This window comes from Pelodiscus sinensis, chromosome 18, assembly GCF_052426305.1.
Source record: "Pelodiscus sinensis isolate ZL-2025 chromosome 18, ASM5242630v1, whole genome shotgun sequence".
NCBI classification, from domain to species: domain Eukaryota; kingdom Metazoa; phylum Chordata; order Testudines; family Trionychidae; genus Pelodiscus; species Pelodiscus sinensis.
Window position 1 is genome coordinate 29,955,809 of NC_143069.1, and position 17,223 is coordinate 29,973,031.

The 17,223-nt window shown below is 58.5% G+C and overlaps 1 protein-coding gene across 1 annotated transcript; it reads right to left on the minus strand.

Moving 5' to 3' along the window:
* Nucleotides 1–1,123: 1,123 nt before the first annotated feature.
* Nucleotides 1,124–14,838, minus strand: UBE2M (ubiquitin conjugating enzyme E2 M). The gene is made up of 6 exons (XM_075915047.2): nucleotides 14,497–14,838; nucleotides 10,299–10,393; nucleotides 9,736–9,774; nucleotides 9,265–9,368; nucleotides 7,636–7,699; nucleotides 1,124–1,939 (listed from the first exon to the last, which is right to left on the minus strand). Exons 1-6 carry the CDS (start codon nucleotides 14,603–14,605, stop codon nucleotides 1,799–1,801), a joined length of 552 nt encoding a protein of 183 aa, XP_075771162.1. The 5' UTR covers nucleotides 14,606–14,838; the 3' UTR covers nucleotides 1,124–1,798.
* Between the last annotated feature and the right edge of the window lie 2,385 nt (nucleotides 14,839–17,223).

Genomic DNA, 17,223 nt, shown 5'->3' on the forward strand with positions numbered 1-17,223 from the left:
CTGCTCCAGGGAGACTTCTAAACCCCATTTCCTCTCCTAAGTGGTGCCACATGGCCCCTGGGCTGTACACACACTCTGCATTCCCTGGCAAGGACCTTCCTCCAACTGTGAAACATGGCTGCTGGGTCCTGACATCCCTCTGCAGTGCTCTGCTCCCCCAGCCTGGTGGCTCCATTATTGCAGCAGCAGTCCCTGGGTCCCTAGGACAGGAAGCCCCTCGTCCCAGGGCTGCACACCCAGGCCACCCACCCACAGCAACACAAGTGCTGGCCCCCAGCTCCCTCAAGGTCACCCCACCTCAGGAACTCCAGCGGGGGTTGAGCACAGGTGCAGGAAATTGTCATGACAGTCCCTCCCCCATCTCAGCTGGGGATTGGGGGGACCTAGGCTCAGAGCCAACCAGGGCCAGTTGAAGGAGCTTTGACAGCAAACACACCCCAGCGTGGCTGGCTCCATGCTTCCCCCTCCCAGGCACACACAGGGCAGAGCATTTCACAGAAGCTGCAGCAGACCCAGGCAGGGGGGGCCATATTAAAATGGAACTGGCTGCCGCTGAGCCATGGGAGATGGGGGCCACGTACACCCACCCGCCAGTTACCCTCTGCTGGGGAATTCTCCCTCCACACTGAGCACCAGCTCAGACTCAGGCAGAGGTTGGATGCCCATCCCCCACCTCCAGGCAGCTGAGCCCCAGATATCCACATCAGCAGCTATTGGCAGGGCTCTGCAGCAGCCTGACTGGCCCTTCCCCTCCTAGCCAAAGGGGGCAACAGTTAGTCTCCTCTGTCTGTATTGGGGCTTTACCCCCCCCACCTCCGCACACCTTCCCCAGGCCTGCACCTGCTATGCAGCGAGCACCCACTGATGAGGCTTGGAGGTTTCCGAGCCAGCTGCAGAACTGGGCAGAGAGGGAGCAGCTTCCTTCCATACTGGGGAGGATGAGGGTCAACCCGCACACCACTTCAAACAGCACAACAGACCAGAGGCCTGAGTGACGGGCTAGGACCCACTGGAGAGACTGGGAGGAGATGAGGATTCCTGGGTCCCCTGCAGGAGAGACACCCCTCCAGACCAGAGGGAGGCGGCGGAGCAATAAGGCACAGAGAGGCCTTGGGCGGTGAGGTGCGCTAACGTTCCCCTTTAATAACCCGACACGCTAGAGTACAGTGGCTTCATGGCCCCGGGGCTGGCAGGAGGCCCCTGCATGGCAAAGAACCAGTTCATTGGAGGGTGTGGCTTGGGCCAGAGGGAGGCGGGGCTCAATCAGCCTAAGCCCCGCCTCCGGCCCGGTCCCATTTAATAAGCAGCCTTCGCTTTGCTGCAAGTGGGGCGCTTTGTTTTTAAAAACCAGACACACAAGGGATGTAAAAGGGGAGGGCAGGCCCGCCCCCCCCCCCACGGCAGGACTGCATGCACCCCTGGCCTGCCCTGCACCCCTGCCGTAGCCCCCCTGCCCAATAAATAGATGCGCTCCACAAAGCCAGGGGGAGGAGCCAGAGCACTCACACCAGGCCGCAGGCTAGAGGGCGCTCAATCATGGGCTGAGCATGCTGGGAAACCAGCAGCAGAGCAGCCAATAGGGACAAGAGGGCTGCGTGGGTGGGGCGGGGGATACAAATGTAAACCCTGCCCCATCCCTCAGCCGCCACCTCCCCTCCAGCCAGGGGTCAGGAGTGGGGGGGGGGGGGAAGGCTGCCAGGGGGGCCCTGCCAGTGCCAGGCTCCCGTGCCCCCCGGTGGCCAAAGGCAGCGGTGTTGGCAGAGTCCCCGGCGGGGCGGGGCGGGGCGGCTGGTCAGTTCTATTTGAGACAGCGCTCGAAGTAGGTGGAGCCGATGTAGCCGCCTCGCATGGAGCGCTGCACGTTCTGCTCAAACAGGCGTCTGTTGTTCTGAAGGACCTCGGCGGCCTCTTTGTTCAGGGGGTCTTCGGGGTTTGGCTCCTGCGGGTGGGGAGAAGATGGGGTTAGAGGCTGCCCAGGCCCCCGGATGCCCCCACCCCAATCAGGGCTGCATTCCCCTGCCGCACATCCCCATCCTTCCAGGAGAACACCAGCTGCAAAACAGCCCTTAGCCTCACTTCCGAGGGCCCTTCGCTGCATCCTCCACCTTCAGCCATTTTAGCCACAGGGAACTCCATGACCTACTGTGGGCAGAGCGCTGAACTGGGCACCAGGCCACCTCGGTTCTTAGCCTTGCTTCGCTGCCGCTGGGCGACCACACCCTCCTTTGTGCCTCAGTTTCCCCACCCTTAAAATCAGGATGGATACTGACCTCCTTTGTCAAGCTCTAGATCACAGCCAGCGTAGCAATGGAAGACTGTATCAACCCACTGTCGCTAACGCAGTCCTCTGCATACAGCCAATACAATCATCGCAGAACAAGGCACCTTTCTAGCGGTATAACTGTGTCCCGGCTAAGGGCCTACCAGCTTAAGTGCGTGGGTCCCACGGCACCCCTCTATCCAACGGCGTTCCGACAGTACAATGTCCGTAGGCAGCCCAGTTAGCTCACTGGAAACCCTGCAGGGTTACCGCTAGTTATGTGGTAACCGTTCAAGGTGAAGTGAGCACTTAACACACCTCTGCCGGCGTAAGACAAAGGAGGGTTCGCACGTCATCAGTTGCTGTAATGAGCCATAAACCCAACGCCCTTATTGATTTTCAGTGTCTCACGAAGACACGCCTACGGCACACGCTGGGTTGTCACCTACCCTTCACCACAGAGCCCAGATGGGATATCACAACACCACACAGCCTGCATAGGAACCACACTCAGAAAGAAACCTGTCCCCAACCCCTGGCCTTCACACAGCCCCCCATTCAGCAGGAGAAAGTTCCTCACAAACTAGGGATGTTAAATTTGGTATAATCAACTAAAATCGACTAATCGATGGAAATTCCATCGACTAGTCGATACGCGCAGAAACCGCGACGGCTCCGGGAGCGAACCCCGCGTGCACCAGCCTTTTAAATAGTGATAGAATACATTTAAAAAGCAGAGGTGCAGCGTCCTGGGACTGGGCACAAGCCGGGACTCAGCTGATTCCTGGCTTGCGCCCGGTCCCCGCTACCCCCCTGCTCCCCACGGAGACAATGCTCAGGGGAACCGGCTTTTAAGATGGCTCCTACTCCCCCGCTCCTTGCTGCCTCCGATAGAGGCAGCAAAGGGGGGGGGGGGGAAGCGACTAGTCAACTATCCAGTAAGCTTATGCTTATCAGACAATAAACCAGTGACCTACTCGCTTACATCCCTATCACAAACTCAAAACAGCGCCACACCCTCCCAGAACAACTGAGGCAAAACCGGCAGGGTGATGCTACTGGTTATGGATAACCAGCGTGGGGGGAAGGGAGAGCAGCTGCAGCCCAGCCAGAGATGTCTCTGCCCATGGCTGGAGAGCTGCTCCAGCCTGGCCACAGCTGGTGGAGGGGGCTGCTTCGGCCCATCTCCATTTGATCTGTTAGCCAGTTCAACGTGTTTAACTGGTTAATTAATTACACAGGATTTTCCATCCCCGGCACACACCCCTCTGTTACAATCCATGGGTCGTACACACCCCTACCACATGTGCACTGAGTGTCCAGCAGCAACTACATGGGTGCAACGGGACACTCCCTCTACTCCTTACCGAGCTCACGCAGCAAAGCAAGGAGACCAGAACGCCCTGTCACCTGTGGGCAAACGCTGCTCACAGCCATCGCCTGCTCCTCACTGGAAACGTGCCCAACACCTTCCAAAACTGAACCTGGGAGCGTAAATTCCCAACACTGCTAGACATTAAACGTAACTCAAAGACACTGGATTTATGGCTCATTATAACAGTTACCCACTAACTTCCCTTTTCTGTTCTATGCAGAGACATTATTGGACAACTTCACTGCGAATGGTCCCTTGAAATGGGTTCATTCCTCATGCTAAACAAACTCCTCCCCCGTGTGTAGCTGTCAATTTCTGAGCATCCTTCCCAGACCTGAAGAGCACCTGTGTGTAAGCTCAAAAGCTTGTCTGTCTCATGACAGAAGTGGGTCCAATAAAAGATATCACCACATCCACCTTGTCTCTCCACTGTCCTGCAGCCAACACCGCTACCACCATGTGGCCAGGGCCAAGTATTTAAGATCCATTTAACTTCAAAGTCTGATGACCATTTTGGAGAAAGGACAGCACTGCTAAAACTTTAGCACCACCAGAAAAGAAACATCCCAAGATCTTCCCAAGACCCCTCCAGCTACACCAGGAAAGACCAGATCAGACATTCCCCATGTTCTAAAGAAGGAAGTCACAAATATTCACTCTAAGTGGTCAGCGGAGAGGGAGAACACGCCCCATTTCTGTTTTTTAAACTCTTTTACCAGTCACTTTGGAAGGGGAAGAGACTCCTAGCCCACACAGAATCAGGTTTCAAACAGCTGTTGAAGCAGCGGGAGTTCTGGGTGTGAGTGGGGTGCTGATTTAGAAACAAGACCGGGACAAGGGACGATAGGAGGCTGTTCCATGGACTGTTCCCCAAAATCACCACCCTATAACAGAGACAAAACTCCAGCATCTTCCTGGGGAGAAAACCCCTGGCACTTATCTAATGTTCTAATCTAGCAAGAGCTGGAAGCTGAGGCCAGACAAATCCCAGTTATAAATGAAGCACAAATCTTTTAACAGCGAGGGTCACGAACTATTGGAACCAACACTCAAGGGAAGTGACGGATTCTCCATCTCCTGATGGTTTCACATCCAGACTCGATCCCTTTCCTGGGAGATGCTTTAGTCAAACTCAAGATTCAGCAGAGCTGCGAGGGGATGGAACGTAACAACGCGGAAGGATCACACCATTTATCAGCAAATGTTACTTTCCCCAACCCAGTGTTTCCCAATTTCATTTGGCCACGGAACCCTTTTAGACTCGGAAGAATTTTGAGGAACCCCTATAGCCGGGGGAGGGGAATTTGTCGAGGAAAAACACACACACACACACACACACACACACACCCCCACCCCCCCGGGAAACCAGAGAAGGAGCCGCTATCTCTTGGTGGGGGGAGAAGGGGGGAGAGGATTGAGTTTGAGGAAACACTGCCCCAAACACTGAAACATATCGGAACTCAGAGGCAAAGAAAGAGAAGTGTTGCTGGAGGACTCGCTGGAGTTTAACTGAAGGCTATTTACTTGGTTTGGCACATTTTGACAACTGGGCTTGAAGTGATAACATTGCATCTCAACATCAAATGTCACTAAGGATGGAAAATCCTGTTTAATTAGTTGAGTGGTTAAATGTTACATTTAACCAGGTAACTGATTCAACAGGGGTAAGCGAGGGGGCTGGAGTGCCCTTCCCCCCCCCCCCGACATGGACAGGGGCTACTCTGGCCAGACTGGAGCCCCCTACCCACAGTGCGCCCCGGGCCCGCTGCGGACGGGGACTGCTCTGGGCAGGCTGGAGCGGCTCCCAGAGGGCTGGAGCGGCCTCCTGCCTGCAGCAGGAAAGGGGCTGCTGCTCCAGTCCCCCCCAGTTAATGGCTAACCAATGAGCCCAGTGGTGACGTTAACACCCCTAAACATCAGTACATAAGTGTCTGACCTTCCGCCAATCATTTCCCGCAGGGTGATCATTTACAACAATAAAGGGGCAGAGGGGATAAATGCCTAAATCCCCAAATTTTGGAAAAGCATGAACACTTCCATGGATAACAATAGGGGGGAAAAAAAGCATCACACACAACTATATTAGCCATCCAAATTCCAAAGAGCCAGCAACCACGTTCTGCACAGGAGCTCAGACTAGAAGCGTCAGTTTCTTTTTAAGGAAGTTGGAGGGGGTGTTTACAAGCCAGCACGTCAAGGGACGGTAGCTGCACTTTTATCTTGATGCCTGCTCCGAAATACATGCAACAGGGAAGAAATCAGACCCAATCCCCTTGTGCTCTGCAGCCTCACTGCTTAATGTAGGGCCCCGTGGTCACCAACCAGTAGATCGTGATCTACCAGTAGATCTCGGAGGCTCTAAGAGTAGCTCTTGAGCCCTCTCTGAACTGCGCGCCTGCGAAGTACATTTACATTAGATTTCCTCATTTGAGGAGCAGCTACTCACCGAGCAACAGCACAGGTGAGTAGCTGCGAGGAATGGTGGGAATTTTTTTTTTTAAAGTAGCAGTATAAGGCTTGGGGATAGCAAGTGATGGAAAAGAGGAGACTAGAGAGGGCGGGGCTTCAAGGAAGGGGCGGGGCGGTAGATCTTGGCTTGGACTGTCATTTAAAAAGTGATCTTGGGTGTGAAAAGGTTGGAGACCACTGAGTGGCTAACGAGGCAACGAAGCGCAGTGGTTAGAGCACTCAGGAGAGAGTCACCTTTTTTTCCCCGTGCTGCCACTAACCTTGCATGACCATCTCTGTGCCTCACTGCCCCATCTGTACAATGGGTATAAACAGCCCAGCCCTGGCACACAAGGCCATGGGAGGATAAATCCATGGGGTGCCCGATTACTGCAGTGATAGTGGAATAGACAGGAAGGATTATACCAGGGGTAGGGAAACTTTTTGGGTTCGGGGGGACATTGCCTCAGAAAAATCAGTCAGGGGCCGCACACAAGTGAGAATCCTCTGACAGAAAGAGACAGACACACTCCTCACAATCCCCTTGCACTCCAGAGCCTAGGGGGACGGAGACTAGTAGACTGTGCGCTTCAGTCCTGTGGGTGGGTGGCAGGCGGGCTGGAGCACCAGTACGGGCTCCCCAATGCGGGGGGGATCCCCGAGCCTTGAGGGCTGGATACAGGCAAGCCGGGGGTTCCCCAGCCCTGGTTCATACTGACGTCCACCTGTGGGATATATTTTAATATTACATTGAACTCTCTCCCCTGTCCACAGGTGTCTGATCAACTGCAGAACTGCCACACAAAAAAGGGACAATTGAGAGACTGGGGAAGACGAACACGCACTGAACACCTCTGCTCAAGAGAGCAGCAGCAAAAGAGGTCACTGTGCTGCCACTGACAGCCACAGTCAGTAGGGTTAAGAGTCAACAACTCACCAAGCTGACCCATCTCAGGCTGCCGGCAGATGCTGCTCACCCCGTTGCCCCATCCCCTTTCGATCAGCTCTCCCAGAGCCTTGGGATCCCCAAGAGCTCCATCAACTCTGTCAGCGTCAGCCCAAGGCAGCAGGGACGCAGAAGCTGACCAACACACAGACCACGCATCCCACTGGTGTGTAATGGACTCATGGCACCTGCCCCAAAGCGGGCAGCAGCTCCACCCCCCAGAACAGGGCAGCCAGTCATGTCCGCAGAAAGAGCTGTGGGGCACCCAGCCTGCACCAGGGCGAGGGAGCCCCAGAGGAGGCCATGCAAAGCACCAGGGACCTGCAGAGATGGAAACAGGCACCAGGGCCGCCCCAGGCCATGCAGACCAGAGCAAGGGAACAAGCCGAGCAGAACGCCACGACCAGCCCCCAAACACACATGGTGGGAGGGGGCTGCAGCCCCGCCCCAGCTGAAACACCAGAGCTATCTCCACCCCAAACAGTGCAGTAGACACCTGGCCCCTCCCACCTCCTGCCCCATGGCCTCCCCACTGGGCCCCCACCAGCCATGACCCTACACCCCACAACAGCGCAGGTGAGACCTGCCCCCGCCCCCGGTACTCACCAAGAAGAGATACTGCAGACCATAAATTATAGAGTTTATTGTTAGTACAGGCTTCCAGTCCTCTCTGTGGGGGCAGAAAAGAGGCATGAGTGAAAACCGGGTGATCAAGCTCAGAAATGAGCCACACCCCACTAGGGAGGCAGGGGGATCATCCTAGGATCTGACCAGGGAAGAGAGCCAGACAGGTGCCATGGGCTGGGGGGAGTTTTTTGGCAGGAAGGGGAGGAGGGACCTGGGGTGGTGAATCCCATCAGAATCTGACGAAGGAGACAGGGATCATGGAGCTGGTGGGAGGCGGCCACAACCCTTCCCCTGCTCATTGTGGGCAGGCCACGGGGATCCCCTATCTTCTTCCCTCGCTCGCTGCAGGCAGGCCACTGGGAATGTCCTGGCCATGCTTGACTGAAGATGACTGTATCACTGTTGTTACCACTAAAAACCACGCGTGGTCCTGTGGCCCCTTAGAGGCTAACCAGAGTATATAGTATCACGGGCTTCCGCGGGCACAAGCCACTTCCTCAGAGGCAGCAAATTACGTGAGGGGTCAGTGGAAACCGGATCAAACAGAATGATCCGGATTAAGCTCAGGGAGCATCCCTGCATTTGACGGTGGGAAGCCTGGCGAGGCCTTTGTTTCTCACATACGTTTGTCCCGGGGTGAGCCCCCCAAAGTCATTCACGCGCCGTCTCGCCAGCCCCCCGCGAACAGGCTTCCCAAGCACGACGGCCCAGTAAAAAACAAATTCCCTTCCAGTGGACCCCCCCGGAGAGCCTGCGGCCACCCCCGTGATTCAGCAGACCACGCTCCAGGGCACGTGACGTGGACATCTGCCCTCAGACTCCATCTTTGCTCGGATCTTGTGGGCTTTGCTCCAGGCGCATGGCAGAGGATATAAAAGAACCCCCGGAGAGCCCGGTTTGCCTCGTTCCTGCTCCACTTCTCAGGGCTGTGGGTTTCCAACAAAGTATTTTGAATGGGGCTGAGCGGCCAATGGCAGTGACTGGAGACATTTTACAAGCCAACAGTCTATTTATCAGGTTGGTAGCAGTGACCCGAATAACAGGCCCTGGCGATTATTTCTACAGGCAGGCTCTTTTACCATTGAGAACTCTTCTTTTCATTAATAAATCCTCAATTACCCAGGACTGGCTGACCACGCGGGTAAGACTGGAGACACGTCTTGACCTGGGGGTAGGCGCCGGACCCGCTGGGATTGGCGGACACTCACGTACAGGGAACTGGATTTTCAGTAGCCTCACAGGGGATTACGCCAGTTTGCGTGGCGGAGAAGCAAGGGCTGGAAAGGATCAAGGGGAACCAGTTCGATGCTGCTGCACAAGCTCTTTTGCTGCTGGTCTGGGGCATCCAATGACAGTAAAACTCACCCAGTTTGGGGCGCACCGGCCCTGTTGCTTGCACTCTGCCCTGAGCGTGGCAGTCTCGGGTGTGGGCCATTGTAGGCAGCGGGTCACACTCCTGGATTCCCGCTGCCCTCCCCGAGCTGTGTGGGTGAGGCAAGGGAAGGATCCCGGGGCTGGAGAGGGGCGCCCCCCCACCCCGATCTGTGTGGGTGGGGCAATGCTCCGGCCTGGCAGTGCCGGAGCGGGCCAGCCAGACGCACTCCCTACCTGAGGATATTTAGGCAGACGTTGCCCTCGAGGTCTATGTTGGGGTGATACACCATGGTCTCACACTTCACCTTGGGAGGGTCGTGAGGGTAGCCTTGGCCGACCTACAGACAGACAGACGGACCGAAGAGTCATTCCCAAGGTCCCTCCACAGGAGAACAGCTGGGCCCCGATGCCCCTCCCTCACTGCAGGAAGGTGCAAGCAGCCCAGACTCCTGGGTCCCCTCCCCAGCTGTGGGGGACTGTGGGCAAGTCCCCAACCCCCCCCCCCCCCGAGCAGACACAGCACCTTCCTCCCTCCCAGGAGAGGGGCCGCCAGACTGAGGGGCCGGCTGACGCTCCCTTCTCAGACACAGCGAGAGGAGACTCCGATAGGGGGTGCCCCTAAAAGCTTGTGCAGGCACCCCCATCCCTGGCCAGACGAGGCCGCTGCGAGGCCACGCTCTGCCCAGGGGCGAGGAAGGGACTTACCTTAAAACTGAAGACGAACTTGCCCCCTTTATAGAAACCCTGAAAGAGGAAAGACTTTCAGTGAGGGAGGCATCCTCACAGGGGTCCCCAGCACCCCAAGAGGCCTGGGATCCAAGTGCAGGGAGCAGAGCCGCCCACCCCCCGCAGCATCCGGCTCAGCTAGCACCGCGCGGCCGCCAGCAGAGCTGCAGGGGGAAAACGGGGATTGCAAGGGGCTGCAGATCAGGAGCGAGGGGCACTGCCAGGACCAGAGCTGAGGCTGGCACAGTAAGTCCACGGGCAGATCCATGAAGCTTGTGCAGCCTCCGCTCCTCGTGTTGCTCACTGATGCACTGGCTTGGGCTCCAGCACCCCACACACTTCAAGCTGCCTCCCGCCCAGGCCTGAGCTGGGGCCACCCAGCAGGGAGCAGCAACCGGAGCCCGGGCACTGGCTGAGCCCATCCGCTGAGCGGTAGCTGGGGCCTCCCCAGGGCAGGAATAGAAAGGCAAGTCCTGGCACGCAGGAGTCCCTGTTCCCCAGCCACACGCCGGACCCCTCCCTCCCGCCCGCACCCCCCTCACCTCGTCAGGGCAGATAACTAGCTTGAAGTTGAGGAGGTCGTCCTGGTCGGAGAAATCTATTTCGCATGTTTTCGGCAAATTCAGTTCGTTAATATCTGGGAGGCAGGAGGGAAGCAGAGGGAGGGATCAGTTGAGGGGGGGGGATAACCCTACAGTCCTCCCCACACAGAGGAACCACATGTCCATCACTCCAGGGGTGAGCAAGAGGCTGCCAGTGTGCCGAATCCAGCCTGCCAAGCCACCAGATCTGGCCCGCGGCCGCCTCTCCAGAACCGTTATGCTCACTCATTAAACAGCGGGCAGCTCCCCACTCTGGACTCCCCGGGGGAGGGGAGATCTCGCACACTGCACCCGGCCTTCCGCGCCCCCCCAGAAAATTCTCTCAGCTCCTATTGGACAGTTTCCGGCCAATGGGAGCTGAGAAATTTTGCCGAGACCAGGGTCAGCGTGGGAAGCCTTCTCCCCCCGCCATGCCTGGAGCAGACCCCCCATGACACAGCCAGCTGACAGACTTCAGCAGAGAGCCTGCCTCAGGTTCCTGCAGGGCTGCTGGCTGGGAGCCACCTAGGTAAGCACCTCCTAGCCAGAGCATGCCTCTGGCACCCCCTTCTCCCTCCCAACTACGTGCCCCAGGCCACCACCCAAACCCTCTGTACTCCTTTTCCCCCAGGTCACAACTCCCTTCCAGACCCTGCACCCCCTCATATGCCCCTCTCCTAGACCAGAATCCTCTCCGGCACCCTGAGGTTGGGGGAGATGCCTTATGCCAGGAGATACTCGCCCCATGGCACTGCCCAGGTCCCCCTCAGCCCGGCGCTGAGTCTCTGACTGCCCTCCCTCGTGGGCGAGGCCCCAGCAGGATCTGGCCCGTGGCGAAGCGTGCTGAATGGACGCGTGCCAGGTAGGGGGCACGTATCCAACAGGACACAAGCCGAATCTGTCTGGGTTCAGCCCTGGAGCATAGCCGGGATCCCCCATTAGCTCATAATGGGGCAGAGGGATGGGTTGGTGGGGGCATGAGCAGAGCTGGGAGGATCCCAGGAGTGGAAGAGCAGGGGAAGGGAGGTACAGTCAGACTGCAGATGAGGAAAATGCTCCCAGCTCCATCAGGTGAGTTCTGTGCCTCAAACTGGCCTGCACAGAACGAGCAGGGCCTGAAACCGACCAGACTCCGGAGCTGCCCTGAACCACTGGTGTTCCCGGCAGTCACCGGGGACACCGCAGCACGGGCACCAATGCCAGCAGCTCAGGGAAGCTTAGGAGATCCCTGCCGGCCAGAGGAATCAAACTGAGACCCTCGTTCCTTTCACTGGGCCCCTGCTGGAACAGGCTGCACCCGCGCCCAGGGACAGAGGCTCCAGGTGCCCCAGAACCGAGCAGGTATCCCTGATGCCCTCCCTCTGGTACTTGTATTTCCCTGGTACTTCTCTGGGCACAGCTGGAAGTGGGGAGAACTCCACTTTCTGCCCTTTGAGGGCACTGCTCAGCTGAGGCTACCTGCGGGGATGTCTGATTAACTATATGGTGGAGTTTGCATCTGGGGTCCCCACTGGGGACATACACCCCACCCCATGAGTATGGGTTCCCATTGAGGGGCTCCCCAGTGGGATGGGAGAAGGAATACTCCCTGGAGATATGGGAATGAGGGAAGGGCTGGCCAGTGGGGCAGGACTCTAGATGGCAGTACACTTAAGACAAGCAGGGGTCTCCTGGCGCTCCACAGTGCGGGAGCCTGAAAGCATGAGTGGGAGGGGGGTCTCCTGAAGTTTCTCCAGCAGGGAGCCCCCCAATCTGCAGGGGGTGTCTCCTGGAGTTTCCCCAATGGGAGGGGGCGTCAATTTCTATAGGTGTGTCTTGGAGAGGCTGTATGAACCTTCAGTGGGGAAGGGTGCAGGTCCCGTTGGGGAAGACCTCCACGGGGGGTGGCACCCAGGAGTGAAGTGGAGCTAAGCCCTAGTGAGGGTGAATGAGCAGGAAGCCCCTGAAGGGGAGGAAAAATGCCCCATTCCTGCAGGGGCATCTCAAGTACCTGTGTGGGGGAGGGGGGCTCAAGGGGATTCTCTAAAGGGCAGGAGAACATGGGGGTCTGCATCGACAAAGAGGGAACTTCCCGACTGCACTCCCCCCATTGGGAGGGGTCTGTGGGGTCCAAGTGGGGGCATCCTCCCAGTGAATGGGAGGCGTCTCTTCCCACCAATGCAGACTGTGGGCACAGAGCGGAGGAAGGAGGCTGGCCCCCCAATCCCAGCATCTGCCTGGGCCAGGTGGTGCCTTATTGCAAAGGTGGGGGCTCCATGGGTCGCCCCAGGCTTTGAGCAGCTGGTAATTTTCAGAGAGGGGCTTCCCTTGAGTCTCAGCAGGTCTCGGTCCTAGCACTACGCACAGGCAGCACCGGTCGGGGGTTAGCTGGTTATACTGTTCCGAGCCCATCCTGGTCACACCAGAGGATGGTTCTGGGTGGATGGTGCTGGAGGAACGTGGACCAGGTGGCACCAGTGAACTGGATTTACACAACAGTGGGACTGGGTGGCACCACACTGGGTGGATAGAGAATTTGGGCCAGATGGGGAGGGGCAAAACACTGCAACTTCTGGTACCAAGATTTGGGCCTCAGCAGACAGCACCAGGCATGGTCAGAGCATCTGGGTTGGCCCAGCTACCAATGAGGTTCTGATCTGGGCCATACCAAAATGGGGTGGGGATCTAGGCCGGGCAGTACCAATGAGGGTCTGATCTCTGTGGTACCAGGGTGGCAGGGATGTAGGCTGGGCTGTACCCATAAGGATCTCGGTGGTACTGGAGTGGGATCTGGTCTGGGCGGTACCATTATGGGAAGGGATCTAGGCCCAGGGTCTGGTCTGGGTGGCACTGAGCTGGGGAGGATCGATGCCGGACGGTACCAATCAGGGTCTGGTCAGTACCAGGGTGCAGAGGGTCTCAGCTGGGTGATACCAATCAACATTTGGACCAGGTCAGCCAATACCAGACTAGGAGAGAGGGGCCTGGGCTAGACAAATGGTACCAGGAGATCGAGACCAGCATCTGGACTGGGCCAAGGAAAGGGGGGAACTTAGGTGAGGCCAGTACGCGGAAGGGGGCGGGCCAGGCGGTACCAGGCAGTGGGGCAAGGGGATAAGACAGGGAGTACCAGGCTGGGAAGCATCTGGGGATGGTATCGGGCACAGGCAGGGGTTAGACTGAAGAGGGGTGAGGGTCCGGCTGGGTGGTGCCAGGCTGGGGAGGGTTAGGGCAGGAGGTACCAGGCCGGCGTGGGGGAAGGCGCTAAGCGGAGCGGTACCAGGCCTGGCCAGGGGATTGGGCCAGAGGAGGCGGAAGGTACCAGACCGGGGGGAGGAGTTGGGCCAGGCCAGAGGAGAGGGATTGGGAAGTGCCGGGCCGGTGGCGAAGGAGTGGGCCGGTACCGGGCTGGGGGGGGGACCCGAGCAGTACCGAGCCGGGGGGGAGGGGCGATACCAGACTGGGGGAGTACCGAGGTGGGAAGGGCTGGGCAGTACCGGTCTGGTGGGGGGGGGGGCCGATACTGGGCCGGGGGAGGGTACTGAGGAAGGAGGAGCTGTGCGATACCGGGCCAGGGGGGTACCACGGGGGGAGGGGCTGGGCAATACCGGTCCGGGGGGGGACGGAGGGGGGGGCGGGCACGGAGGGGGGGGCACCGAGGGGGAGGGGCCGGGCAGTACCGGGCCGGTGGGGAGGGGCGATACCGGTCCGGGGGGTACCGGGGGGGGGGGCCGGGCGGGGGCGGGGCCGGGCGGTACCGGTCCAGTGAGGGGGGGAGGGGCGGGCGGTACCAGGCCGGTGGGGGAGGTTCGGGGAGGGGGGGGGGCGGGGGAGGGGCGGTACCGGGCGGGGGGGGAGGGCCGGGGGGGGGGGGGGCGGTACCGGGCCGGGGGGGGTGGTTCCGGGGGGGGGGGGGGCGGTACCGGGCCGGGGGGGGTTTCGGGGGGGGAGGGGCGGTACCGGGCCGGGGGGGGGGGGGAGGGGCGGTCCGGGGGGGGGGGGCGGTACCGGGCGGGGGGGGCGGTACCGGGGGGGGGGGGGCGGTACCGGGCGGGGGGGGGGAGGGGGCGGGGGGGGGGGGGGGGGGCGGTACCGGGCGGGGGGGGGGGAGGGGGCAGGGGGGGAGGGGCGGTTCCGGGCGGGGGGGGGGGGTGCGGGGGGGGCGGGGGGCGGGCGGTACCTTTCTGGATGCGGAGCTGCGCGGCCGACGCCTTCTTGCTGCTGCCCTTGGTGCCGCCGGCCGACTCCTCCTCCTTCTTCTGCTGCTTGAGCGAGAACAGCTTGATCATCCTGCCGGGCGGCCGGGCCGAGGGGCCGGGCCCGGGGGCGGGGCTCGGCGCGGCCTGTGCGGGTCCCGGCGCCGGGCCGGGTCAGTCGCTCGCTGCGGCCGGGCCCGGGGGAAGCGGAGCGGGGCCGCCCAGGCTGCTGCCGCTGCGGGTGCGCGTCGGCAACGGCCGGCCCGCTCGGCTCCTTCCGGAAGGGATTCGGCCCTTTCCGGAAGCGCTTCGGCGGCGCCCCTCGCCGGCGGATTGGACCGCGCCGCTTTCCGTCCCGGCGCGTGGCCCCGCCCGCTCCCAGCCTCGGCCCTTTCCGCCGCACGCTCGGCATGTGACGTCAGACGTCCGCTGCCGCGCAGCCAGGGCTCGGCCCTTTCCGCCCAGCGCTCGGCTCGTGGCGTCACGCCGCTCGGCCCCGCCCACCCAGCGCTCGGCTCTTTCCGCCCGACGCTCGCCTCCTTGGTGCGGGAAAGACCAAGCGTTCCAAAGGACTGGGGGAGGGTCGGGTATAGCGCAGGGCGGAAGTCCACCGGCCGCCATCTTTACTGAGGGCAGAATGACTTCCGGCCTGTGGTTTGGAAGGGTTGTCAGCGCCTCTGGGAGAGGAATTTGTAAGATTCCCCCTCCCCAGGGCCCACACATGCCTCAGCCCCAGGTTGCTGGACATACACCCCCATAGCTTCTGTCTTGGGGGGGAGACTGGGCTCTTCTGCCCACCATACCACCAAGGCCGAGGTCAAAGGTCACCGAACTCACGCCAACTGGCCAGACCCACGTGACTGCCTGGTGTCACATTCTGGTGGCATTGTCAATTAGAATGGAACAGCATTATCTCCATGGTGACCAGACGTCCCCCCCGTTCTTAAAGGGATAGTCCCTTTAACTCCCCTTCTAAGTGTCCCAACTTCTCGTTAAAAATGGGCATATTTTCTGTCTCCTCCTCATTACTGGCCAATATTCCCTCTAATTTTTTCCATCCACGTGCAGAATAAATTTTGTTACGTGCACCAAGGCTCCTTCTGGTGCAAAAGCCTCTTCTGCAAAAATGGTGGCTCATTAGCCATGCAAATGAGGCTCCACAATATTCCATGCTTAGCCTCATTTGCATATTACTCATGCAAGACGCCGCTAGTGTAGACATAGCCCTCGTATTTTAACAGTTTGTAAAGTGTTAACTTTTTGACTCTCAGCCTCTACTGATGTTATATAATTATCTGACCCCCCACCCCACCATTATTTCCTGCAACTCTGAACATTTAAAGAAATACAAATCTATAACCAGTTTAAAAGAAATATGGATCTTTAGCGAAACTGTCACAAAAATAAACAAATGGTCAAAGCCCCCACTAGTAGCTCATCTTGCATGCCACCTCTTAGGCCACCGATCCATAAGCATTTAAGACCAGTTGCTTCCGAGTTGTTAGTGACTCAGAAAGAAGTTATGCTGTTTATCAAATTCCTTCCCCCTTGTAATCCTTCTTCCATAACCACTGCTTTTTAATATGCCACTCACTAGAATCCTCCCGCCAGGTTCCAGTGTCCAGCTGGTGAGGCGCAGAATTTCCGGTTTATTTCTGGGTCTGTTTTTTGTTGCTCTAGAGCAATGTCTCTTAAACTTTTTGAGACCACAGAGCACCAAACAATAGTATTTTGTATGCACATTTTCTTCAAAAAAAAAATGGTTGTCAGACAAAAAAAAAGACAAACACAAAGAAGTAACAAAAACAAAGAAGAGGTGGCGGTACACCTGTGAGTTGTTCACAGAATACCAGTGTTCCAGGGAACATAGTTTAAGAAACACTGATCTAGAGGGGTCTCCTACCTTTTTAAGCATGAGAGCACTTTTTGAATTTAAGTGCAATCCAGGATCCACCTCAAACCCAAACACTCTTGCCCCGCCTCCTTCCTGCCCCTTCTCCAAGGTCCTGCCCCTGCCCACTCCATCCTCCCTCCCTCTCTTTTATCAGGCTGGGGTGCAAGGGTGTGGTCTCTGATCTTGGGCTAACGGATTTGGAGTGTAGGGGGGGTTCTGAGCTGAGCCTGGGGCAGGGAGTTGGGGTGCAGGATATGGGAGGGAGTTTGGGTCCAAGGGGACTCAGGGCTAGGGCAGAGGTTTGGGGTGCAGGAGGGGTTCAGGACTGGGCCCAAGGTTTGGAATGCAGGCTCCAGCTGGGCACCGCTTACCACAGGTGGCTGCTGGGTGGTGGCGCAGGGGCCTAAGGGTGGTTCACCCCTCCCCTGGCCCTGCACCACTCCCAAAAGCAGCCAGCAAACTCTCTCCATCCCTGCCCCCCTGTGCTCTGTGGAGATGTTGACATCAGCATCCCCCCTCCTCTTCTTCTTGTGCCTTGCACAGCAAGCAAGAGGCTCCCAAGCCTGTGGGGAAGCCCCAAGGCAGAGAGCAGGAGCAGCACAGATGCCAGCACTTAACAGCCTCCCAACCAAACCTGTCAGGATCACTTGTCAAAGGCTCCAAGATCTACCAGTAGATCCCGATCTACTGGTTGGTGACCACTGATCTAGAGCACTGGATAAGTCAGACACTTGGGTGCACCCCAGAGAGGTGCATCTCCCCTGCCCTGGTTTTCCTGAAAGTGGTTAGCTGAGACAGCATCTGATTTGGTTTTAGG

What these genes read in the sequence shown, in the direction of transcription:
- UBE2M (XM_075915047.2), bottom strand. Translation starts at nt 14,605, where the DNA reads ATGATCAAGCTGTTCTCGCTCAAGCAGCAGAAGAAGGAGGAGGAGTCG. An exon ending in AGTTCGTCTTCAGTTTTAAG is followed by an intron (nt 9,369 to 9,735) that starts GTAAGTCCCTTC and finishes GTCTGTCTGTAG; the next exon opens with GTCGGCCAAGGCTACCCTCA. An exon ending in GTCTGCAGTATCTCTTCTTG is followed by an intron (nt 1,940 to 7,635) that starts GTGAGTACCGGG and finishes CCCCACCCGCAG; the next exon opens with GAGCCAAACCCCGAAGACCC.